Here is a 27,473-nt window from a genome sequence, read left to right on the forward strand (position 1 = left end):
GGAGATCCTTCCTGTCTTTCTTTTTCTGTCAGGCTTGTCACTTTCTGTTTGATTGTGTGTATGTGTGTGTGTGTGTCCGCGTGCGTGTGTGTTTCATAATTATTGTGTGTAACAAGTTGGAAGAATTGGAAGCTAAATTTCTATGTACTGTGACATACAGATAAATAAAAGTGACTCTTGAGTATTCATTCATTTTCATTCATTCATTCATTCATTCATTCATAGCAATGGGACAAGAAGTGTCTTCTGAAAATTTTTGAAATTTCAAATGTCATAACTTCCTTATTTTTTATCCGATTTTTATCATTCTTGCACTGTTCTGCTGGATTTTTTTTATCATTGTCGTGAAATTGATAAAATTTTAGATTGGCTTTCATCTTAAAGGCATAATGGATTGGTTAATGAAAAACTAGAAATTAACCCTTTCAGATCCATCCACATGGTCATTGGGATTGTATTCCATTGCTCCCCATGGCTTTTTTTTTTTTTAATGTTGTCTTGCTTGATCAATACCCTTTTAAGCCTTATACATACGTGTATGTACAATACTGCTGAAATGCATGCCGGTATTCCCCAACGCGTTTACATCGTTCGTTTGCTTGCGATCGGCGGTCATGCCATCAGACAAGGAGTATGTATTCGTAGAGGCGCACGCATTTCTGTGGTCATTTCACTCATGCCTTTTTTTAACCCATGATCCGATCCCGGCTTTGCAGCAGCGTGGCAGATGACATGATAGAACGAGTTTACTTGTGCAGATTTTTAGAAAAATTGAAAAAATTACAGCAGTATAAAGATCTGATTGCGTTTGTTTTCATTTCATTCCTTCAGAATGGTCTCATAATGAAGATAGGCACAAAAGGGATAACGAAATTTGTCCTGTTGTTTACCTTTCAAGAACGCATGCACAAAATGTGACGAGAAAAAAATAAAAAAAAAATCATAAAATCATCGCAGTCCCGTTGAAATTTGCGGAAACAGTAGGCGCGAAAAGGATCTTGAATTCGGTCCTGCATGCCATGTTGGTTATCAGAAACGCATGCACAAATGCGAAGAAATTATCGGGAAAAAAAACTATGTACTTTCAATCCTTCTTGTGCGTGCATCACAACAGATTACAACCGAAAGAATTCACGAAATCATCGCAATCCTGCTGATATCTGAGGTATAGAAATAGGCGCAAAAAAATCGTGATATTCGAATAGTGCGAAGAGATTATTGGGGGAAAAATAAAAGACACATTTTCAACCCCTTCTGGTGGTGCATCATAAAGATTACAGCCGAATATCAAATCATGGCAATCCCGTTGAAATTTGAGGAAACGATATACGGGCGCAAGAAGGATATCGAATTCGGCCCTGAATACTGTCTTTCAAAAAACGCATGAATAATTCCGAAGAGATTTTCGGGAGAAAAATAAAGAATGTTTTTTCAACCCTTCTGGTGTGTGCATCACAAAAGATTAGAGCCGAAATAATTCATAAAATCACCGCGATGCCGTTAAAGTTTGAGGAGACAATATAGGCGCAAAACGAATCATAAATTCGGCCGTGAATACCTTCTAATCCGAGAGGACGCGCATTTACGAAATGTGGGAGAGAATATCGGTAAAAAGTATAAAAGGACACATTTTCAACCCCTTTTGGTGTGTGCAAAGTAAAAGATTACAGCCGTAGGAATTCATGAAATCGTCACAATCCCGCTGATATTAAATTGATAGGCGCAAACAGGATCATGAATTCGGCCGTGTTATGATCTTTCAAGAACGCATTTACGAAATTCGAGGATTTTATCGGGGAAAAATAAAGAACACATTTTCAACCCCTCTTGGCACGTGAATCATTAAGATTATAGCCGAATAATAATCCATGAAATCATGGCAATCCCGTTGAAATTTGAGGAAACAATAGGCGCAAAAAGGATCGTGAATTTGGCCCTGCATGCTGTGTATCTTTCAAAAACGCCACCGCATGCACAAATTCGGGAGAAAAATAAGACACATTTTAAACCTCTTTTGGCGCGTGCATTATAAAAATTACAGCCGAAATGATTCATGAAATCATCACAATCCCGTTGAAGTTTGAGGAGAACAAGAGGTGCAAAAAGAATCATGAATTCGGCCGTATCATTTCTTCTATTCCGAGAGGACGCATTTACGAAATGCGAAAAGATTACCGGAGCAAAATAAAGGGTGCATTGTCAACAATTCTGGTGTGTTCATCACAACAGATTACATCCGAACAGTGATCCGAAGTAAAGTTCATGAAATCGTCACAATTCCGCTGATATTTGAGTTAGAAATAAGCGCAAAAAGAATCGTGAATTTGACCCTGATGCCGTATGCTGCCGTATATACCTTTCAAGAGCGCATGCACAAATGCGAAAAGATTATCGGGAGAAAAATAAAGAACCCCTTCTGGCACGTGCATCAGAAAATACTATACAGCAAAAATAATTCATATAATCATTACAATCCAGCTGAGCACCAAAAATGTGAAAAGCGCAGAACTTAAGTAACGCGTGTTACTCTACGTGCGCCGATGTTGACAAAAAGTCACAAACGCATTTGATACAATCTGATTTTGTTCATAATCATTTAACACTTTGATTCACAAACATTCAATTCTTTTAAAATGGTTCTATACACGAAGAAGAGATAGGAGTACAAAGCATTAAAAATTCGACCCTGCAGTGTACTTTTAAGAACGCCAAGATACGGGAAGAAATTTTCGGAGGAAAGTTAAAAACCGCATTTCAGTCCCTTCTTTTTTTCTTTTTTTTTACTTCCTTTTCGTATCAACAAATCAATTCACAAATGATTCCTGTTTGTTCCTTCTCAAGAAAATGATCCGTAAACAAGGCACTTGAGTTTACAAAATGTTTATTTGCAAAATGTTTTTTTTTTTTTTTTTTGGGGGGGGGAGGTAATATTACTGTCGACAAAAACATGAAAATAAATTTGCAAGCCAGTTAATGCTTTGTCAGGTTGTTGTTGACCAGTAAATTTTCTGTTCCGACCAGTACAAAAATGGGGGGGGGGGGGGAAAAATGGATATTTACTGATCCGACAGAGACAGGTTGGACCGGCAGAAAAAAAAAATGGGTTAGTGTGCAGCCCTGCTTTATCCAACTTCCAAGATTTGGTGATGAAACCAAAGCAAGCACTCTTGCCAAACTCAGTTGGCAACATTAGGAAGGTGTCATTCTGTTTCACTGCGTTCTTGATAATTTCTATTTGCTCCACTTTGAACTTAATTCTTTTTGCATCCTCCTCTACTTCACTTAGAGCATCTTTGAACTCCATGATACCTATCGTATTGGTACGAACAGGGAGGTGAGAGGAACAAGTGTCCTTTATTAAATGAGACCGAGAACCAAATATACGAGCAACATTGTACACTGTACATATGGCAGATGACGTAAAATATGAATATTCATTTGCGCATGCGCAGATCAGTATATTTGCGTGATACGTTCAAAACGGCGAACGGACAGTATCTCGACTAGACGGTCTCAAAGATGACTATTTATCTTGTTTTCGGAGGTAATGGTGAGAAATACATAGTCGTTTCTATTGTTCGACAATAATGGTTTTATATCATGTGGCTTTTCGTTGCGAATCCAAGTGTCCTTTTGAGCGGTGAGTTGTTTACGTGTTGCAGTGCATTTGAGTGCTTCCTAAAATTGCATGGGTTGCTTCGGGGCGCTGTTACTGTGTTACAGCGCCCCGCGACGGGGTTAGGGTACTGGTAGCCCCGGAGACCCGCCGCTCTGCGGCGGGGTCCTGGCGGCTACCCCGCAGTTTCGTTCAAGTGAGAATCACGAACAACTCCCTATTGCCACATATACGGCAACTTCACAAATAAACCATGGCTAAATGTCCATCATAAACACAGTGACAATATAAAATGAAATATACACTACCCCATTGCCTTGGTCCTTCTCACCAATTTATCTGGAAACTGAATAATTTTCCACATTTTTTAGGAGTAGGTGGTCTGCCCTAGTGGAGAGCTTTGCTGCTATTTTGAACGTGTATATCCATCAGTACGCATCTACGCATGCGTAAACAATGACGTCAACGTTACGGACGCAAAAGGATATGAATAATGCATCATCGCACGGTGAATATGCATCATGTAGCGAGTAATACATCTGTCAATGCACTGCACTGAATGCATTGTGTGCGCATGTGCAAGTGATTGTGAGTTTTAGTGAGCATCGGTGAGCTGAAGATATTTGCCTTATAAGACAGCATTTTCTGCATCATAAGCAATGAAATGCATCAAACAGTCGCCGATGTGAATCATTTAGGTTTAGTCCACCCATGTAAGTATTCCCAGTAGTTTTTGTTGAAAAATTAAGGAAATACAGCGCCGGAACGGCACCCGATTGGTACAACATTAAAATATCGAGGCCAAAACGGCGCAGCCCCAACACTGTACGTTGTACGTTGGGGCTGCTGGTCGCAGTTAGGGTACTGGCAGCTACTGGCGGTCTTGTGACTGTACGAGATCCTCATATTCAATTTTGGTAAGTGATAATCTTTGGTTCATGAAGTGTGTGCCAAGTAGCCATAACAATGAGGGAGACGAGACAACTGCTTTGACAACTTTAGATGCAGTGTTTTGTTCGATGAAAAGCTGAGCTAACTGCAGCATTACCTCTCTCCACAAGACAGTGTAACGCCCCGGGCAGCGGCGGCTGCGGCGGCTTGCAGCCTGCGTCGTCCGGGAGGCGATTTTTTTTTCCGTAACCCTAACGCGTCGAAATTGCCCATTGTGTCACTTGAGCAAAGACTATCAGTGTGCAAGTTGGTTTTTGTACGCATGTGCGTGGACTGCATGACTTGGGCAGTTAGGCGTTGAGTTTGTACTGTTACACACAGTACCATTGGCATGGTCGTCTGCTAACTACAGAATCAGATTACAACGTGAGAATGAGACGCCGTCCTTCAAACAGAAGCATAACGGGTTTGTGTGTATGGGTATGTGTGTGTGTGTGAGTGTGTGTGTGTGTGTGTGTGTGTGCGTGTGTGTATGTGTGTGTTTCCACTTCACATGTCATCAGCATCGTGTTCGCCTTTGTAGGTATTTCTGTGGTTTTGATCGCCGTCTACTGACATTTTTCCTGTGTCTACTGGGCTCACACGGGTAAATAATTCCCCTTAGAAAAAATTCTGTAAAACAGCTGGAAGAAATGAGATGTTTCATCTTCACTAACCAGGATAAGTGAGATATACCCTGTCATCCATCAAATTTCCCAGGTGGGTTCTTCGGCTTAAATTCTGTCCAAGGGTCTGCAAAGCCAAACTACGAGTTCTCTTCACTCAAAAAATCACATCTTTTCTGTACATGCAGCCAATGAAATAAAGTCTCCTCAAATTCAATCAGAAAAGCTTTCATCTTCCAACCAAAATGCAGTTTGTAGAAGAATTCATACTCAATATTTACAGCTATTCAGTTTTTGCCAAACTATATCATTGATTTTAAATTAATTCTTCTTCATTTATTTTGGTATCTTTGGTACGAATTTGTGAAGGGGTCTGGGACATTCCATTTTATTTGTACAGGTGTGAGCCCAATTAGGATGCATGCAAACTCGACGTCGTCATCAATATCTTGCAAAAAAAAGTAAATTGGAAATCCAATTGAAGCTTGGAATAAATTATAATCAAAGTATTATATATCTAGGTCTACAGCTGCAGCGATTGCTATTGTTATCAATATTAATCATGTCTATTAACCCCCACAAAATCAGATTTGAAGTAGTTTGCAGGCACAAACCCTTGTTGGTCGTAAAGGAGTCTGCGCCAAGACTACTATATGCACCACTTCGGCACTGTCCTATAGGCCCTTTGTTGTAGCTTCTCCCTTGTTGGGAGAGGCTGCAGTGCAGTGGTGCGTGTATTAGTCTTGGCACATGCAGACTCCTAATACGACCAACAAGGGTTTGTGCCTGCAAACTAGATTTGAAGTGGGCATTGGGTCTTGGGTAACATGGATGAACTACTGGGTTAATTTGGGTTTATCCTCCAACTTCACGATGATACAGAAAGGCGTAGTATAGGCTCCTTAGGCCTATTGTTCAGGTTCATGTAATCAAGATATGTGATTACATTCTCGTGAAATAACATCCAATATGAAGATGGGGGAGGGAAGAGAAACTGGGGTAGAGCTAATAATCATCGATTTTGATCGATAAATCTCTCTATAAATTTAATCAGCTTTACAAAGGCATTTTGAATCGGCATTTAAAAATAAAAAAAAGTCCTATGTCCAACAAAATCAATTTATTTTCCCAGTCCATACATGTACAAAATTGCTCTAGTATCACGATTTGAATTGCTCTATCAATAATTTTTTTGATCACTTGCATTGCCAACCCTATCGAGTCCTTCTCATCACGTACCATCGTCACCTCTACCACCACGACCATCATTGAAGGAAACCAAAACCCAAAAAGAAATATGGATTGAGTGAAAGCAGCCACATTAGTAGAACACATTACTGAAAGTATAAGGAATATCGGGCAATCGATGCAAAAGTTATGAATATTTAACGTTTTGATGTTTGAACCACTGGCTGCATATAACATCATGTGTGGGCAACAACATAAAGAAAAAAGAAAACAAGCATGTTTTCACTTTTCTTGAGTAATGGAAGAGCATTTGATTAACCACTTTCAGAAAGTAGGGGGAATGATTACTACCCTTAACAAAAATTTTGTCAGTATCAATTAAGTTGAGGGAATGTGTAATTTTATTGATTTTTTTGTGTGTGGAATTCTCTTTATATTTCCTTTACATTGTTGTCCACTAAAGACGTCACGGTCTCTATAGTAATCTCTTTTTTCAGTGATTACAATACCAAAAATATAAAAACGAATAACTTGCATCGATTGTCCGATTTTTCCTCAAACTTTCACTGATGTGTAACGCTAATATTGTTGCGTTCACTCAATCCATATTGTTCTTTGGGTTTTGGTTTCTTAACAACTGCACTCATCACTTATACCATAATTGCTTTTATTAGATTACCATGCACGACCATAAACATCATTTCTATCATTTCACAACTGGATATCATCTTATCATCATCACCACGATTATCACTCGTATTACCATCGTATACATATCACCACAAGCAATATATCTTCCACCACTATCAATACTTTTTTTTCATGTCATCAATCCATCAACAACAACTTCACGAAATCTCTTTCAGAGTTTTCTGCATCATCACCATTATCCTCAGTCTAAATAAGCATTGCGACTGGCAATATATTCCTACTCGATCCCTTCCTCCAATGCCCACATGGCCTAGCACCCTTAATTGAATTGATGAAGAGAAACGATTGAATATTAAAACACTGATTTTTGTTTGTTTGTGTGTTTGCTTGTTTGTTTGTAAGAACACTAGCTGCATTCACACGTACACAATAGCTGGTTACCGAGCGCGCTCCAAAACTCGAGTTCTTGTTATACTCGCAACTTTTTATAAAATTCATGATCGATATATCATAGAAACAAACACCTGGCTTTAACTGGTATCAGATTCCCAGGTGGGTTCATGACTTTAAAAATGTGTATAAACCATTTGTTGTCGACCGACACCCAAAAAGGGAAGCCATGCGTGATTTGTTGTCTCAAAGTCGTGCAGTATCGTACACATAAAGAGTGATGAGATATTAGAGCTGTGATAGAAGTTTACCAGTATGAAGTTTATCAATATCAGCATAACCATATTATGTGAGAGAGAGAAAAAAAAAATCCAACCCACCAGCTCCGATTCTCAAGTAAAACACATTTGTAGACGAGATTTGAAACGATCGTTTTATAATGTGTTATTTGGCACAAAATAATTTCCCTTATTTTCAAAAATGGTAATCGATAACCAAATGAAAATCACTTTGCCAGATATTAGCCAAATTTAAGATCTTTTCATTAAGTTGGCGCAACGAGCATCAGTTCAGAGTCACAGGGGCTACTTTCGAGTTTTTATGAAATACATTCATAGGAAACTGATAACTACAAGTTTGAACAATGATAGCACCCATTATTATGGTTACAGTTCGTTATCTACAAGGTTCGTTATTCAGAAGATTCTTTTTTCCGAAGGTTCGTTATTCATAAGATTCGTTATTCAGAAGGTTCTTTATTCCGAAGGTTCGCTATTCCGAAGTTTCGTTTGTCAAAGGTTCGTTAATCCGAAAATGAGTTGAGTTGAGTTGAGTTTATTTTTTGTTTTTCAGCAAGGCCGTGTTTCACATAGAATAACAAAGTGTACAAACACACGGCGAAAATGCAAACATATGCAATGATATACAACAAATAACAAACACAGAACAAGTTGCAAAGAGAGTACAAAATGAAACAAAGCTCGTTATTCCGAAGGTTCGTTACGGACCCTATTTCATTGTCGGATCAACAAACCTTCGGAATAACGAACCCTGTTTTATTTTCGGATTAGCGAACCTTCGGAATAACGAACCGTATTTTATTTTCGAATGAACGAGCCTTCGGAAAGCGAACCCTAGTTTTTTTTTTTTCGGATAAACGAACCTTCGGAAAAACTAACCTGTGGAATAACGTCACAAATATTCGGATTAACATACCCTTTTTGATTTTCGGATTAACGAACCTTTGGAATAACGAATATCCGAAACACACAAATCCCCTATACCTAGAGATTTGTTAACCCGAAAATCAAGAAAGGTTCGTTAATCCGGACATTTTGTGACGTTATTCTGGAGGTTCGTTAGTCCGAAAATAAAATAGGGCTCGCTACTCCGAAGGCTCGTTTATTCAAAAAAGAAATAGGGTTCGTTATTCCGAAGGTTCGTTAATCTGAAAATCAAACAGGGTCTGGAACGGGTCATGAGACTTTTTGAACGTTGTTAAAACTTTTTTAAACGTTGTAGAGGGTTTTCAAAAGTTATCTGGATGTCTATAACGTCCAAACGTTTTTCTGTCGGTCCTAAAAATTTAGAAAGGTTTTTTTTAGTGTTATTTTAATGTTTAAAAGAAGTGTTCATAGCGTCCAATTGAAACGTTTTAAATACGTCGAAAACCTTCCGAAAGAAGACGTTCTAAAAGAGTTTTGACAAAACGTCCAAATAACGAACTTGGAATGTTTCAAGAACGTTTAGAAAACGTCTTTTTGTTAGCTGGGTAAAGACGTAAATTTCAAGTCAGTTTTGTGACGTATTATCCACTTTATATTTACGACGTATTAGTGAAATAAAATTTACGCTGCCTTGCAACCTATTTACCACGTCATATTAATGACGTGACGTTAAATTTACGTCAGTTTTGCGATGTCTTTGTGACTTCATATAATTAAGGCTTACGAATTATAGTTTTACAGAGTTTTATCAGTATTATATTATACTGTCGTCACAACGACGACAATTCCACGTCAGTCAGCTGTCAAAAATAAGATTTTTTTTTTTTGCTCAAATGGAAGACATCGAGAGAATTCATTATCTAGACTTCAGAAAGGCGTAATAATTGTCGTTTGTTTGACGTATTACTAAATAAGCAAAGAAAACAGACGCTACTTAGACGTCTCAACCTAAGGCCAAAAAGTCGTATTATTGTTTGAAGACATCTAAAAGACGTTATATTTGTGACGTCTTTCTGACGCCTGGTTGGTTATGCAAAGATATCGTAAAGACGTGTAAATTACTAATTGAATGTCTCATAAACGAAAATAACAGGCAGATACAATTGCATCATATAAACATTTCAAACTGACGTGAATATGTCGTATTTTTGCTCAAATGGAAGTTGTCCCAAAGATGTCATTGGTGGTCATTAGAGTCGTCTTAATGATGTGTAAAACACAATTCTAAAGACAAGATGTACTTCAGAATAATGTCATGAGCACGTCATCTCACGTCAATTCATGCCTTTTTGATGTATATTGGTAAAGAAAACAAGAAAGATGTCTGAAAGACGCCTTTTTCAGGAAAAATAAACAAGGAAAATGGACGTGATTTTGATGTCATTTTTAGATCGTGGCCGGTTAAGGTCTAATAAAGTGCATGTGAGCACCTTAAGACAACCATGATACAAATCTGGTTCCTAGCTAACATTTGGACGTTTTCTAAACGTTCTTGAAACGTTCCAAGTTCGTTATTTGGACGTTTTGTCAAAACGTTGTCAGAACGTCATTTTTCTGGAAGGTTTTTCGACGTATTTATAACGTTTCAATTGGACGTTATAAAAACGTTTCATAAACGTAAAAAATAACAATTAAAAACCTTACTACACATGATTTTTAAGGACGACAGAAAAACGTTTGGACGTTATAGACATTCAGATAACTTTTGAAAGCCCTCTAGATCGTTTAAAAACGTTTTAAGAACGTTCAAAAGGTCTTGTGACCCGTTCCAGAACCTTGTTTGATTTTTGGCTAACGAACCTTCGGAATAACGAACCCTATTTCCTTTTCGAATAAACGAGCCTTTGGAATAGCAAACCCTATTTTATTTTCGGACTAACCAACCTTCGGAATAATGTCCGGATTAACGAACCTTTCTTGATTTTCGGGTTAACAAACCTCTAGGTATAGGGGATTTGTGTGTTTCGGATATTCGTTATTCCTAACATAAAAAAAACGGTAGGCCTATGTTAATCCGAACATATTTGGCGCTATTCCGCAGGTTCGTTATTCTGAAGGTTCGTTCATCCGAAAAAAAAAATATAGGGTTCGCTTTCCGAAGGCTTGTTTTTTCGAAACTGAAATAGGGTTCGTTATTCTGAAGGTTCGCTAATCCGGAAATAAAATATAGGGTTCGTTATTCCGAAGGTTCGTTGATCCGACAATGAAATAGGGTCCGTAACGAACCTTCGGAATAACGAGCTTTGTTTTATTTTCGGATTAACGAACCTTCGGAATAACGAACCTTCGGAATAAAGAACCTTTGGAATAACGAATCTTCGGAATAACGAACCTTCGGAATACTCACCTCAATAACGAACTGTAACCATCATAATGGGTGATATCATCGTTCAAACTTGTAGTTATCAGTTTCCTATGAATGCATTTTATAAAAGCTCGTAAGTAGCCTCTGTGACTCTGAACTGATGCTCGTTACTCCAACTAAATGAAAAGATCTTATATTGGCTAATATCTGGCAATTTGATTTTCATTTGGTTATCGATTACCATTATTAAAAATAAGTGCAATTATTTTGTGCCACATAACACATTACAAAACGATCGTTTCAAATCTCTTCTACAAATGTGTTTAATTGAGAATCGGAGCTGGTGGGTTGGATTTTTTTTTTCTCTCTCTCACATAGTAGACATAATGGTTATGCTGATATTGATAAACTTCATACTGGTAAACTTCTTTCACAGCTCTAATATCTCATCACTTTTTATGTGTACGATACTGCACGACTTCGAGACGACAAATCACTCATGGCTTCCTTTTTCGGGTGTCGGTCGACAACAAATGGTTTATACACATTTAAAGTCATGAACCCACCTGGGAATCTGATACCAGTTAAAGCCAGGTGTTTGTTTCTATAATATATCGATCATCATGAAGTTCATAAAAAGTTGCGAGTATAACAAGAACTCGAGTTTTGAAGCGCGCTCGGTAACCAGCTATTTTGTACGTGTGAATGCGGCTAGTTTATTTATTTATTTTATCTATCTATTTATCTACTTATTTATTTATTTCTAATCTTTTGTCAGGGTAGCCCATTCACCAATAAATATTGGTCTTCCATGGAGCCCTGAATGATGAACATATGTACATTAAATAGCAAAAGGTATATACAGAAGATGACATAATTATACAGTGTAGATACATACCAGCATATTGTACATTGCAAAGTAACATAAAAAAGTACATGCCACAGCAAGAGTTCACCAGAATGCCGAAATAACAATTAAAACGCTATTATACAGGAATGTTAAGCTAGCCCAGAATAAATTTCGTGTGTTACTTACAAATAACAACTTTGCTTAAACAATCTCTTAAATGAATATATGGAAGAAGCCGATCTAATTGAATGATCTAGCCTGTTCCATTCAAGGAGGATACGATTGGGCTGCACTTGTGACAATCAGAGCGAAATCTTGGCACATGTAGATTTCCACTGTCTATTAGCATTGTATATGATGTTCATGTACATCACTAGGCTTAACTAAGTGCACCTGAAGGTACGAAGGTGCTAAGTTATGGACGCACTGGCGACTGAACTCAAAACGTCGTGTCATCCATTTAAGACTTTTGAATAAATCAGCTAGTACTCATACAAAAACAAACAAACAAACAAACAAAAAATCAGTGTTTTGATATTCAATCGTTTCTCTTCATCAATTCAATAAAGGGTGCTAGGCCATATACTGTGGGCATTGGAGGGAGGGATCGAGTATAGGAATGTATTGCCAGTCGCAATGCTTATTTAGACTGAGGATAATGATGAAGATGCTGAAAACTTTGAAAGAGATTTCGTGAAGTTGTTGTTGATGGATTGATGACATGAAAAAAAAATATTGATAGTGGTGGAAGATTCATTGCTTGTGGTGATATGTATACGATGGTAATACGAGTGATAATCGTGGTGATGATGATAAGATGAAATGATAGTAATGATGTTTATGGTCGTGCATGGTAATCCGATAAAAGCAATGATGGTATAGTGATGATTGGTTAATATATCAAGTGGTACCGTTGTACACATTAAGACTTGAACTGGTATCAACTGGGAACTTCAACTCGTATTAACTTATAATAGACCAGTAGCCTTCATTTGGTATCAACTGGTACAAAATGACACTTGAACTGGGGGGTGTTTCATGAAACGTTTTTCCGACAACTGTTAAAAGCTACTGAAATCCTTGCGTCTGATTGGCTGATAGCAAATTTGTCGGTGAAAACCTCCGACGAACTCGTTGATGAAACGCCCCCCCCCCCCCCTGGTATCAACTAGTATACCATGCAGTAAAACTTTAACCGACAGAAACTGTTACCAACTGGTACAGTGAGGCTTGAACTGGTATTACAACTGGCCATCAGTAGACTTTTACTGGTTTCAACTGGTATAAACTCGTACCAGTATGTTTAAACTGGTATCAACTGGTACCAGTACGTCTTCAACTGGTTTCAATTAGAATTGCTCATTTTGTTACTGGAAAGTTAGAGTTACCTTGCTGGTTTCAACTGGAACCAGTTGAAACCAGTTAAGACCAGTTAAAACCAGTAACGACCAGTTAAAAATGCTGACTAGTTTCTACTGGTTTCTACTGGTTTTTTGACCTTGGAAAGGAAACCAAACCCAAAGAACAATATGGATTGAGTGAACGCAGCAACATTAGCAGTACACATCAGTGAAAGTTTGAGGAAAAATCGGACAATCAAAAGTTATTCGTTTTTATATTTTGGTGTTGTAATCACTTAATAAAGAGACTACTAGAGATCATGACGTCTTTAGTGGACAACAATGTAAAGAAAATATGAAGAGAATTCCACACCAAAAAAAAAAAAAATCAATAAAATTACACATTCCCTCACTTAATCGATACTGACATAATTTATGTTGAGGGTAGTAATCATTCCCCCTACTTTCTGAAAGTGGTTAATCAAATGCTCTTCCATTACTCAAGAAAAGTGAAAACATGTTTGTTTTCTTTATATTTTCTTTATGTTGTTGCCCACCCCTGATGTCATGCAGCCAGTGGTTCCAACATCAAAACGTTAAAAATTTATAACTTTTGCATTGATTGCCCGCTTTTCCTTAAACTTTCAGTGATGTGTTCTACTAATGTTGCTGCTTTCACTCAATCCACATTTCTTTTTGGGTTTTGGTTTCCTTCAATGGTGGTAGAGGTGACGATGGTACGTGATGAGAAGGACTATAGGGTTGGCAATGATAAAGTGAAAATCAAAAAAAAAATATTGATAGAGCAATTCAAACCGTGATACTAGAACAATTTTGTACATGTATGGACTGGGAAAATGAATAGAATTTGTTGGAAATAGCACATCTTTTGATTTTTGGCCGATCCAAAATGCCCTTTTAAAGCTGATTAAATTAAACTATTTATAGAGAGATTATCGATCAAAATCGATGATTACTATAGCTCCCCCCCCCCCACAGTTTCTCTTCCCTCCCCCATCTTCATCTTGGATGTTATATTATTGAGAATGTAATCATATATCTTGATATACATGAACCTGAACTAAAAAGGAGCCTATACTACGGCTTTCTGAATCATCGTGAAGTCGGAGGATAAACCCAAATTAACCCAGTAGTTCATCTACCCAAGACCCAATGCCCACTTTGAATCTGATTTTGTGGGGCTTAATAAACATGATCAATGTTGATAACAATAGCAATGCTGCAGCTGTTGGCCTAAATATGATACTCTGATTATAATTTATTCCAAGCTTCAATACGATTTCCAATTTACTTTTTGCAAGATATTGATTTTAATTTAGTCCAAGCTTCAATTAGATTTCCAATTTACTTTTTGCAAGATATTGATTTTAATCTATTCCAAGCTTCAATTAGATTTCAAATTTACTTTTTGCAAGATATTGATGACAACGTCGAGTTTGCATGCATCCTAGAAACGCAAGTCTTGCGAGATACAGGAAAAGTGTCAGCAGACGGCGAACAAAACCACAGAAATACCACGTAAGCTAAGGCAAAGGCGAACGCGATGCCGATGACATGTGAAGTGGAAACCACGCACACACACACACACACACACACACACAAACACACAAACACACGCATCACATACCCATATACCCATAAACCCGTTGTTATGTTTCTGTTTGAAGGACGGCGTCCCATTCTCACATTGTAATTTGATTCTGTAGTTAGCAGACGACCATGCCAGTGGTACTGTAGATATACAGTACAAACTCAACGCCTAGTACCTCCTTGGCCTTACCATGGAGCTACGAAACTGCCCAAGTCATGCGAAGTCCACGCACATGCGTACAAAAACCAACTTGTTCACCGATAGTCTTTGCTCAAGTGACACAATTGGCAATTTCGACGCGTTAGGGTTACGGAAAAAAAAATCGCCGGAGAGTGGGTGGGTGAATGAAGCACTGGACACAGAGCATGGCAAGTTGTGTTTACAAATGTTAGCTAGTTAAACCCGGGTTAAGTGTAATAGTATAGACCTAGATCTATAAACACTGGGACTCTTCCCCACAACGAGACTGATAGCCGATTATAATGACAGTCAGAAAGAATTTTAATGGCAAAATCGTGAAATAGGCCCCACCGCAGTGCGCGTGCACCCGTGCGTTAGCAAGCAAGGGTAAAATTTAGGTCCTAGGGTTAGGGTTAGGGTTTAGGGTTAGGTAGGGTTGTATTTATGGTTAAATTGGCCGTTAAATTAGTCGAGGGACATTAGGGAGTCCTTCCGAGAAGAAAGGGAGGACGAAAGATGCTATGCTGTGGAAATCGGCCCCACCGCTGTATCAATTTCGCGTAAACGCCGCTTGGTGGGGCCACATTCATGAGTATTATACTGTGGAAGGAAGCCCCACCGCCGTGCTTACCTACCGATGAACGCCACACGGTGGGGCTGAATTCACAAGTATAAATAGGCGAGCCGCCGTAGTGTTTAGTACGGACACGCAGTGGTGGGGCCTATTTCACGAGTATGCCATTTTAATGATGTCTGGACGTGATGCGCTGATGAATCTGAAGAACACTGACCGACACTGATCAGTTAACCTAACGTTACCAGTTATGGCAGGTACCAGCGCTACTGGACAGCATGGTAATTCTGTACGCGCACATTTCTGGTTACTAATGACATTTGTACAATCGTAGGACTTGTATGGACCAAAATCGCAAAAATAAGGGACACAAAAAAGAAAAAAAAAACGCTAAGAAATTCACACTTCACCTCAGATTTTAGAAGAAGATGACGATCTATGACAAGATTTTATCGCGTGAACAGTTCAAAATGTGCATGTTAGACACATAAAAAGTACAAAATTTTGAGCCTCATCTGATTTTTCCTTTGACGTCCACTCGATAAGAAGGCATGTGTACGCGGTGAATTGTGGGTGTGAATTGTGATTCTGATGCAAGGATAATGCAAAAGACGTTGATTATTCCAGTACGAAAATTGTGTCTGGAATGAATAAAATATAATGTGATTTTTCACCGCGCTAAAAGACAACTTTTTGGAGAGGCTTATACTTTTGGAGAGACTCTATTTCCAAATATCGAAACTATAATTTGTGTAATTTTTCTGAATTCATAATTTTCAGGAATTTGTGAATATTTAAACTGATGCTATTTTTGGCCAAAATTTCATCCTCTCGGTATGGAATTCAGAGCCACAAAAAAAAAAAAAAAAAAAGTGTCTGGTGAAACGATCCAATCTTCTACATTTGTTTGTTTGTTGTTGTTTTTTCCAGCAGCACTTTAATACCCATCCATGTTTACTGGTTTGGGCACGACCTGTAGGCCTATATGTAACAATTAGATCTTTAAACTAAAAAGGTAAAATTTTAGTTACTAACGTTACCCAGAATACCCCAACCAGTACGCCTACCGGTACAGTATACAGGAGCCGGTACACCGATAGAAGGAGAAGATTTTTGTGAATTAACTTGTGCAAGAGACAGTAGTTTAGCACAAGTTAAGTGATGTTACAGTTCCGTATTCCAATAGTTATTATTAACATGTTACTACCCAACATATCCGTACTACTGGCACATTTGGCTTTGTGTGTGTTTTCTGCTGGTGGCCAAAGTGATAAAACAGCCATTGGTGTTTGCAGGCACAGATGGAGTAGTGGTATCACATTGGCAAGGGGGTGGGGGGGGGGAGAAGAATAATTGATTAGATTCTTGCTTCAAAAAATCACCTAGAATCTATGTACAAAATGCTTTAAAAGTGATGAACATTTTGACTACAGTATTTGGTTATAGACCAGTTTTAAAGTCTCCGCAGGTTAATTCTCTTAGAACTGTTTCTTGCAATTTTTAATGGTTATAGTAATGTACCAGTAAGAAAGAAAACCAAAATCAATCTAAATCAAATCTATAATGCTGTCCATTCTACTAAAACTGAACAATCTATGAAGCTCTAATACCTTTCATTTGTAATTGATGCACTGCTAGAACCACTTTTACCGATCTATATGCATGTCCGTCTCTGTGGGCAAATGTATAATACAGCCAGGTCGAGGTATTCACTGTTCATTTGCAGATTTGTGTTGATCAACAATTAAAACTTTGGGTTTACTGATGTCCTTAACAATGGAGTCCTTTATAGTTGTAATGTTAGATGTGATCTACCACAATACATAATTTAGAAAACTAGAAAAGCACTCGGAGAGCACAGACCTCCGCCAAGCCAACAACTCATTTCCACCCAAAGAGATTTTTCCATCCTTACACGCATGTAATTTCCCAAAATAAAAGCCTTTTGTTTGCGTCATTGCACGGCGCCTTGCCCGGGCAGAGTGCGCACTTTAATGCGCGTATCTAAACCTCCAGTACGTGCAGCTTGAACTCCAAGTTTGTTGACCTTATATGCCAAATATACCGGTATGAAAAATCCTTCAAAAATCCATAAAAATTCCCAGATCACTACCAAAATTGGATGAGGTGTTCCTTGTGTCAATATCGACATTTCATGCAAGTTTCATTTCAATCCGCGTCCAAAAACTTTTTGAGTTATTTTGCAACAGACAAACCAACGCTGATGATCACTTAAATTCCTCCTTCCTTGGCGGAGGTAATGAATGTAGAAATCAATGTAGTGAAAGGTGCACTTTTCACTCCGATGTGTGACTTCACATGAACAGAGACTCCAACCCCAAGCACCTTCTGATCTGGAGATTCTCCCTCCCGAAACCCCTAGCAAACGGGAGACTCCAAGTTGATGTGTGCGAAGTGCGAAGTTCCTAGGATTCTAGATGTTCTCTGGTGCTATCTAAGGCTTATTTTTTCAACATACGATAGAAATAAGTAAGAAATCCTTTCCACCGGGAGACACAGAGCCAGGGCGGGAGAAATCAAATCTCAAACGGGAGAACGGGAGATTGTGCAAAAATGGGCTTTCGGCGGGAGATCTCCCGTCGAAAACGGGAGAGTTGGAGTCTGTGCATGAACTGTGCACTCCATTCACGAAAATGTGAGCAAACAGGTGATAGAATGTGGGTCAAACTGTCATCAATACCATTGTTCTCTGTACAGCTGTTGTCAAGTAAAGGAACTCTTCACAAGTACTTTGGAATCAACAATGACACAGTATGCATGACTGATATCAGGCCATGTGTTTGCATTTTGTAATTGACTGAGTTGTAAATGGGCAGGCATTTAAAAGATGAGACTGCTATTTTTGTGGCATTTATTGCGTTGTCTCAGAAAATGGAGTATGGATGGTTTGGTCTTTACATAGTAATGCTCTAGTCAAAGATGTAAAATGTCACAGATAACAAGGCCAGCTGTAAAAACAAACAAACAAACAAACAAACCTTGAAAATATCAGTGGATAAGATTCTTGAAATAAATGTCATATTTGACTCAATAGACACAATAGACATCTGTCAAATTTTTCCTTTTTACCTACTGTAAAACAAGATATATTTGCGGCATGAAATTTTCGCGAATTGGAGCTGACAGCCTTTTTCGTGGCATGAAATTTATTATGACTAAGCTACTCATTTGGAAATGCTATCATAGCTTGACAAGCATATCTATGCCCGACAAACAAAATGACACCAAAAAGGTTTTGCCACCTCAGGTGGTACCAACAACTGGCCTGGCCCATGGACTAATACCTCTGGCATTTTACCTAGCTTTAGAATAGAAATGTTTAGCCCATTGTGTATTGTCATAATACTAGAGGATCTTGTAAAGATGGTCTCATGGAGGATTTTCTCTTGCTCTATACTGTCTACTCATCTGTAGGAAAAGAAATCTTGCAGAAGTACCACACTACGATAATGGCAGCAGCATCTACCCTTCCTGTTGCTATGGCAACAGAGACCAAAGATGCCCATGAAAAGGAGATGACACCACCGGCCCTGGGCAAGGATCTACAGGATCGGGAATTCCTCTTTGCCCCTTCTGTCGTTTACCTCAACAACGGCTCATACGGAGCAGTGCCAAGACAAGTGTTTGATGCTCAGCAAAGGTAACATGCTTTGTGGTTTCAAAGAGTAAAATCAAAATCCTCGAGAAATCTCAAATTAGATTCATCCATTTAATTGCTAAATAGCAACAAGAATGCTAATTTTTTTACCCAGCCTGTTAAAACAGTCCATGTAAAATATTGCTCGCGTGTTGTCATGCTAACTTAAACTGAATTCTATACCCTAGCCAGCTAGGGTAGAATTACCTCTACATTACCCTTTTTACAACTCTTCTGTTAAAACGCTCTTGCAGTAACATTCCTTTGATAAACTCAACACACATGCGCAGTAGTCCAAACAGAATGGCACACTGCTCGCCAATCATGTGCCTGGGTTGTAACCACATCCCCTTCGCGCATGAACCGGTAGGTTGTTACGGCAGCCTACAGGGGGAAGGTTTTTGGTGTGTGTCTGTTAAAACGGTACCCCTTGCTCTCTCCTGCAGTTTATTGCCCGAGGCATGGAATTTTGTTCTCTGCATGTTGTCGTGTAAGGTCTGTCAAAACAGGGCTTTGAACCATGTGACTTTCGTGGTTGTAAAGACTGTTCGTGCATGGCATTACATTATGTTGGTTGAAAGGTTGTGGGATGAAGAAAGCTCAGATTATCAATATACCAGGATAATGAAAGGGGTATAAGATTGAGAGGATATGACCTGGATTGACAGAATATTGTAGAGAGGCACAAGGGTATAAAAAAGTAAAATGATGGGAGAAGAGGATGTTGATGAAATACATCCAACAGAAAGGAAAGAAGTGTATGCTGAAGGGCAAAATCATGCCAAATACATAGTAGATAGAAAATGGTCACCTTCTGAAAAACAGCAACAAACTAAATGCATACACACACACACACACACACACACACTATCTAAACCTCTGTCACTTGAAATTTTAAGGTATCATGTTGCATTTACCTCCTTAATGATGATTTAACAAAACTTTCTAGTGTCCCAGCTTAGAAACACAAGTACATAGTGACTGCCTCTGCCTTTAGACATGGCATGTGCCGCATAAACAATTGACTGTGGTGCTTCATTCGAGTGCAGAGATTGAGTGCTGAAACATAAAACAACCCATCCTTAAAGAATTTGCCCAGTATTAGTAAATCCAGTTTGCATGAGCTGCAAATTTAATCTGATGACTGTTGCAATGCAAAGCACTTTCACTTGTAGATGCTTTATATTGTTTGTACAATATCAACCTTTGTCTTTTATGTTTTAGTAAATGATGCTGAGTTTGCCAAGAAGTCATGTATGCAAGCTAATGCAAGCATGGCTTGTAATTTGAGAAACTACGAATCATTATAATTCATATCATTTACTGGTCTGAAATTGACAGATCATGCTCAGTGTTTGTCAAAAGTAACAACATTTGTGATCTAGCTCCTTAGACTAAGCAGTAATTTTTTAGTTGATTACAGAATTTGTCCACTACTAATGTGGATGTATTGTAATGACATTGTGTGTGTCAAAATGTAAGGACAGTACTATCATTGATTCCATTGTATCCAGGTTTGCTGTACCACTGTGATCCTGTTTTCTCAGTAGGTATGCTGTGTATTTGGGGGGGGGGGGGTACTCCTTTCTTATTCTTTTAGGGGATTATTGTTTATGTCACTCATTTGTACAGATTGATGAGAGAGCGTGAGGCCAATCCGGAGGAATGGTATCGCTTTAGCAGACTTCGCAGATATAAGGAGGCCGCGGAATGTGTGGCAGAATTTGTCGGCGCCAAACCGGAGAACCTAGTGCTTGTCGAAAACGTCACAACAGGTAAGGATACCCGGCAGCGATTATCCTATAGACATTGCAATAGAGGCTACCATTTATTTATTTTTTAGGGAAAGCTACCCCAATGGTGAAGGGCAGGGCACAGTTCGAATTCTGAGTAAAACTGGACTAGTAACAAAAACATTCTTTTTCCCCATAAAATGGCACCAAGTGAAAGGATGTGGTGTCTTGTACACTGTTCATGTAGGTATGGCTGTGCAGCCATGCAGTCACCTGAAATGAGTGGAATCTATGTCTCCAATCAATAGTGATATTGACCAATGTCGTACATGTTACTCAAATCAAATTTGGTGATAGTGATGTCATTGCTACACTGTAGCTTCCAAATATGATTATAAATAATATTCTTCTTGTTTTTCCTAAGATATCCATTACTTATGTAGTTCATGTCCGATCTGATGAAAATTTGCTTGTTGGTTTGTTTCATTTTACTCTGTACTATTCATGAAAATTACTTTGCACATGGTGTGGAGTTAATCTTTAGAGTCGAACAATTTTCATTTTTTCTTTTTCTTTTTCCACCCGTGCAGCCACTAACTGCATCATCAAGTCTTTCAAGTTCCAAGCTGGTGACCAAATCTTGGTGTCAAGCCACACATATGGAGCTGTCCTGAAAGCTGTAAATATGATCATCGATCTGCAGCCAGGTACATGTAGAAGAAATTATATGTCACTGTGCAATTGAGAATGATGGAAATGTATTCATAATGCCCCAATTCACAGAGATTTTTTTCTCATCGATCACTCATCGGAAGGAAAGTTTGTTGCTTCAGACCACCCACCGAAGTGTATCGGGCGGCAGTCTGATGAATTCGACTTGTGTTAGTCGTCCATCAGGTCATTGTCAGACATGCCGGGGTAATGTGATGAGGCAAGATCGTCCAGTGTGGATTACGCATGGCGTGTCTAACACTGACCCGAAAGTCAACCAAAACAAGTCGGATTCATCAGGCTGTGATCCGATATACAGTAAACCTCGGATAAGTCGATGTCGAGTGAGTCGAAAATCACTTAACTCGAAGCAAAATAAAAAGTCCCCATTTTTCCCTATGTATTTTCTCTAAGAAATATGTGGATAAGCCGAAGTACGAGAGTCGAATTTCGGCTGTGTCGAAGTAAAACATTCGGTCCCTTTTGTACTAAATACACATAGTTTACATCACTTGAGCCGAAGAAGATTTGTCTGGCATTCTCATTACACATTAGAGGAGAACAAAAAAATTGGCATGTCGCAGAACCCTGTCCTTGACCTGCTGCAGGTAAGCATGCACACTCAATATCTTACACCGTATTGCTCCGCATGCATGTCGAACACACAGCACATCGATCCATACTTTATCCATACACACAGCACATCCATACTTTATCCATGTCAAGCCAGAATTCCTTGGTCAAGCCAATCGCTGCTTTATTATTTTAGTGACAGGCCAAGTGGGCGGAGCTTGTTTGTGCGTGCCCGGCTGGCTGTATAGTTTGTTCAATGGAGGTGGGATGGGCCTGGGAGAGTGTTTGTCTCAGGGTTGACAGAGATGAAAGCACGCAGCTGAGAGAATGTCTGCCAGCAATGGCTACCTATGTTGCACCATAGACATAGCACATGCACATTGCCACATTAGCGCAGACATTCTCAGAACTACGTTTAACTGCTATTATCGATACAAATTCCATGTTCAATTTAGAACACAATAAGAACATTATCTTCAAGAACAGACAAATTTGAATGCAAACACACGCACGCATACACACACACACACACACACACATGCATGCATGCAAATGTACTATATACATGTACATAACTGTGAGTCGAAAAAAAATCGACTCTCGCGAGAGTCGAAGTTCACTTAAGTCGACGCATTTTTTTTAGTCCCGAGAGCTTCGACTCATGCGAGGTTTACTGTACTTCAATAGGGGGCTGGAAACAAACTTTGCTTCCGAAGAGTGACTGATGAGGAAAGATCTCTGTGGAATGGGGGCATAAGTTAGGACAGAAATTACCCGTACAAGGTACCTTATGAAACAGTCTTACACACCTGAGGCGATCGCCGAAGGTGTCTGGACCTATTCAGAGGTATCAAGTGTGTATGAAATTTTTCAGTGGAAAACATTAAAATATATTGTACGTGCTAGTGTTGCAATGAATATCAGTGAATTTTGTATAGTTCAGAGTATCCTCCCCCTTGCTTTTGCAAGGGCATCTCTATTTTAGGAAATGCCATTTGTATGCACATGATAGGTTAACTCTTTATGTGCCACGTTCACACGTCCGGCTCAGTCGACGGCGTGCCAACTTCGCGTATTCTGCTCAACAAACAAAGCCGCCAAAACCGATCGATAAATCGCTAATCCCGCGGTACAATCAAAGCGTTTCTCGCGCTTTTGTTCCTCTCACATACGGCTTGCATTCTATGTGGTGATTGACTATCAAGCGGTGTTCCCAACTAGATTTGCGTGTACATTCTAAGTTTCTGTCACTATTTTATGTGCAAAGTCATGCCTTTACAGTAATGTAGCAACTGGTAATTCAAAAGAAAAATTGGAAATAGAATTGTTATACATTGTTTATGGAAGCAAAGTTTGGCATTCCTCTTTAACTTTCCTCACTATTGTGTCCAGCTTAAAAGAAATTTGTAGAAGTTATACAACTTGGAAAAACAGAATTCTTTCTGAAAGAATGACTACCTTCGTGTCTCAGAATAACGTGGCACACAGGGGGTTTCCACCATGGCACATAGAGAGTTAATACAGAATGGATGACATGTATTCAATGAAAGAAAAGTTGTTGTTTGTGTTGTTTTGTGCCATCAACACCATGTCAATTTATGTTTGTTGATTTTTATTTAACTTCTTGATAACCAAACTGAATCTGAAGTCCATGGTTCTCTCAAAAGTCAACTCTAATAGTCAAATTGAGTCATAGGGGCTGGGGGCTATGTAAATGGGTTTGCAATAAGAGCTAAGAGATGTATGTACAAGTGCTTTCATGACAGTTAATAATATTCATCTTACCTGTACTTTCAGTGCAAATTGTTGTTTATCAGTTTGTTTGTTTGTTTGTTTATTTTAGGGGTCAGTGTTGTAAAAATTGAGATACCCTTTGAGACAACATCAGAGGAGATTATTGACCGCCACACGAGGGCGCTAGAAGAAAATCCTGGAATCAAGATGGCCATGCTGGATCACATCACCAGTGCGTCAGCAATCAGGATGCCTCTCAAGGAGCTGATCGCCCTCTGTCGTCGTCACGGGGCACTGTCGGTCGTGGACGGTGCCCACTGTCCTGGGCAAATCCCTCTTAATCTGGAGGAGATCGAAGCCGACTTCTACTTTGGTACGAGTGCTTTCTAATCAGAGAGATTTTCTCACTGCCTTTAGAAGCCAAACTATAGAGTACTGTATACACCATATATTTAGCGAGTCTAAATTTTCGCGAATCAAGACTTCCCAACAATTATGCGAGTGGTTAAATTCGCGATCGTGGAGTCCTGTACTGCACGGAGCAATGTATACATGTACGTCACATTCATATAGGGATCAGAGTCAATATTTTTGTGTGTCTTTAATTTCGCGAATAACTGCTATTCGTGAAAATAAAAACCTCGCGAAATATTCGGCATATACAGTAATGTCTGTGATCACAAGAAGCCACACATGTTACCTACTTAGAAATGGCGGACTTCACTTGGCGCATGTGCTCTATACGCTCAAGTAACATTTTTACAGGGCAGATTTTTGAACTTCTATGGGAGTCCAGACTCTTTCATTTGGCTGTTGCTTAATTGCTCATATGCTAGCATGCTAGCCATGAGGGGTAAGCCTAGTACCTTGCGTCTCCAACTCCACGCAATCACAGAGCAACAGGGGTTGTATGGCCAGTAAGCACTCTAATACCTACTCAATATAAGCTCTTCAATTTTAATTGATTTTTATATATGCTACGACACGCATTTCCCATAGACACCTGCCCGAGTATGCTCAACACTCGTCCTCAACAGGTTAAGGTCAGAGTCCACACCCTGTATATATTGGCTTGAATGAATTGAGTAATATCACATGAGCAGAATAGTTTCCGTTTCATCTACATCATACCTAAACATGATTCAGGTGTTTTCCCCGAAAAGACTCCATTAGTGATTTTAGTGGCAACCATGCATTCAAATTGGAGAGAGTGATGATGACAAAGACTACATGTTCTGCATTCTCTTTCTGTAAAGGTAATCTTCACAAGTGGTTGTTTGCCGCCCGTGGCTGTGCCTTGTTCTACGTCCACCCTAAGCACCAGTCCTGGATACGCACCGCTATATCCTCACACTCTACCTTCGCAGAGGAACTCCTTGAGCGCTTCCATTACATCGGGACTCGGGACAACACACCATACTATACAGCAGCTACTGCTGTGGCATTCCACAAATCCCTTGGGGGTCTGGTAGGTGTTCATTTTTAACCTGATAAGAATAAATTACCAATTGGCTTCTTTAAATGTGGAAATATTTGCAATATATTAATTTTCACGTACCACATATTTTGCTCTACTTTTGGCTAGTGCATTAATTTTCACGTACCACATATTTTGCTCTACTTTTGGCTAGTGCATTAATTTTCCTGTGCCACATATTTTGCGCTACTTTTGGCTACTGCAAATTCTCTTTCCCACAAAAATATCTTTGTGGTTTTCTCTGCACATTTTGAATGGGTTGTATTGTGCGCTTTGCCAGTGCCTTGATGCTTCCCCGTTACAAGTTTGTTTGAGTGTGTGCATATGGCCTATTATAATTCTAATGCTTGGAAATTTGCAGTGAAATCTGGTGCAGGCTGTACATTCTAATGGATTTGGCATCATATCCATTTTCTTGCAGGGAAATGACAAATGAATTCTCTCTTTTCTTTGAATTGGATGAAAACATAGGACTATTAAAAAAATTATTGTGCAGCTCTAATTCAAGACCCCATGAATATGTTTCTAAGCCGCCCAGTGCAAAAATTAATTGTGTAAAAATATTGATGTTTACAGTACTTTCCTATAACCTATTTCAGTAATTTGGGAAGAGGGGCAACAAAGGAGATAAAAATATCAGGTCATCACATGATTTGATATGCAAGTGACATATCTATAGTTTATCAGAATTAAACAGAAACCCTGGTGATTATTGCAGGTAAAATAAAGTGCTATGCTTAAATAAGTATGGCATGCATTTTGGACAGGCCATATATTTTACAGCTGTCCTGGTATCTGCATAGATTATCGAAGTTTCCTTTTTCAAATTGTAGTGCCACCCCATCTCATAGAGATTCTTGTCATTCCTGTCAGTTGGAATCAGTGTCATGAAGTGCGTGTGTTGATCCTTTATAATTGTTTGAGAGCTGAATACTCATTTCATCTCACTCTTCTATCTCTGTGATTTAACAACAACAACAACAACAAAATAAAATAAAAATACAGGAGCACATAAGTGCCTACAACACTGAACTTGTGACTTGGGCAGCGGACATGCTAGCTTCAGCATGGAAGACGAAAGTGATCCTACGGGAGGAGTCACTGAGGGCGCCAAACATGCTCCTCATCGTCCTGCCAGACACGCCCAAGCTGGCCAAGTATCGATGTGAGAACGGCAATTACAACCTGATTTATGACCTTGCCCAAGCTGGCGCTGGGGTGGCGGTCACCAACGAGGGCAGTCGACTGTTTGCCCGCATCAGCGCCCACGTGTACAACTACAAAGAGGAGTACTACAAGCTGCGAGACGTAGTCATCAAAGTTCTGGATGTAGATGTGTGACTTGATATTTTTCTGGGCAGCAATCTGATACAAGAAAATTCAGAGTAAGATGAGCATCATATGCTCAGTACTATTATGGTATTTGTAATCACGCCCCAGTACTAGTGTGAGTCTGGCTCACACTAATGATAATGAATAATGAATAACATTTATATAGCGCTTAATACTGATGTTTCTAAGCGCATTCATCCGGAAAAAAAAAAGAAGTATGACATTAAAATAAAATACAGCATTATGTAAATATACAAATTATGATATAACATGCAACAGCAAAACAACATAATTAAAGTTGAGTAAACAGATAAGTTTTCAACGATGACTTGAACTTATCAACGTTATCAGCATTACGAATATGGAGAGGAAGTTTATTCCAGAGAGACGGGGAAATAACAGAAAAAGCCCTATCACCATAGCGGGTGCAGGTACGGGGACCATGTGATAGTTGGAGAGTGGAGGAAGAACGAAGAGAACGGGTTGAAGTGGAGGAGCGGAAAGAAATTAAGTCTTTGAGGTAAGATGGAGCAAGATTATTACATATCTTGTAAACGATAAGGAGGATTTTGAAGGTGATACGTTGATGTATGGGGAGCCAGTGGAGGGATTGGAGAACAGGAGTAATGTGGTCAGATCTTTTTGTAAGGGTTACAAGCCTAGCAGCTGTGTTTTGAATTCTTTGAAGTGGTGCAATACTAGAAGCAGGGAGACCAACAAGCAGGGAATTGCAGTAGTCAAGGTGGGAAGAAACAAATGCGTGGATG

General features: G+C 39.1%; 1 protein-coding gene across 1 annotated transcript; it reads left to right on the forward strand.

Annotated features, from left to right (window-relative positions):
- Positions 1-4,516: 4,516 nt before the first annotated feature.
- LOC139717895 (uncharacterized) lies at positions 4,517-26,715 on the forward strand. The gene is made up of 7 exons (XM_071629382.1): positions 4,517-4,533; positions 18,924-19,149; positions 20,779-20,921; positions 21,470-21,586; positions 24,007-24,270; positions 25,154-25,365; positions 26,380-26,715. Exons 2-7 carry the CDS (start codon positions 18,959-18,961, stop codon positions 26,713-26,715), a joined length of 1,263 nt encoding a protein of 420 aa, XP_071485483.1. The 5' UTR covers positions 4,517-4,533; positions 18,924-18,958.
- The last annotated feature ends 758 nt before the right edge of the window (positions 26,716-27,473 follow it).

This window comes from Diadema antillarum, unplaced genomic scaffold (assembly GCF_040938485.1).
Source record: "Diadema antillarum isolate AM-2024a unplaced genomic scaffold, OU_Dant_1.0 scf00000085, whole genome shotgun sequence".
In the NCBI taxonomy this organism is placed as follows: domain Eukaryota; kingdom Metazoa; phylum Echinodermata; class Echinoidea; order Diadematoida; family Diadematidae; genus Diadema; species Diadema antillarum.

Coding starts and splice junctions, on each gene's coding strand:
- LOC139717895 (XM_071629382.1), top strand. CDS start 18,959: ATGGCAGCAGCATCTACCCTTCCTGTTGCTATGGCAACAGAGACCAAA. Junction 24,271..25,153: donor CGAAGCCGACTTCTACTTTG/GTACGAGTGCTT, acceptor CTTTCTGTAAAG/GTAATCTTCACAAGTGGTTG. Junction 25,366..26,379: donor ACAAATCCCTTGGGGGTCTG/GTAGGTGTTCAT, acceptor ATAAAAATACAG/GAGCACATAAGTGCCTACAA.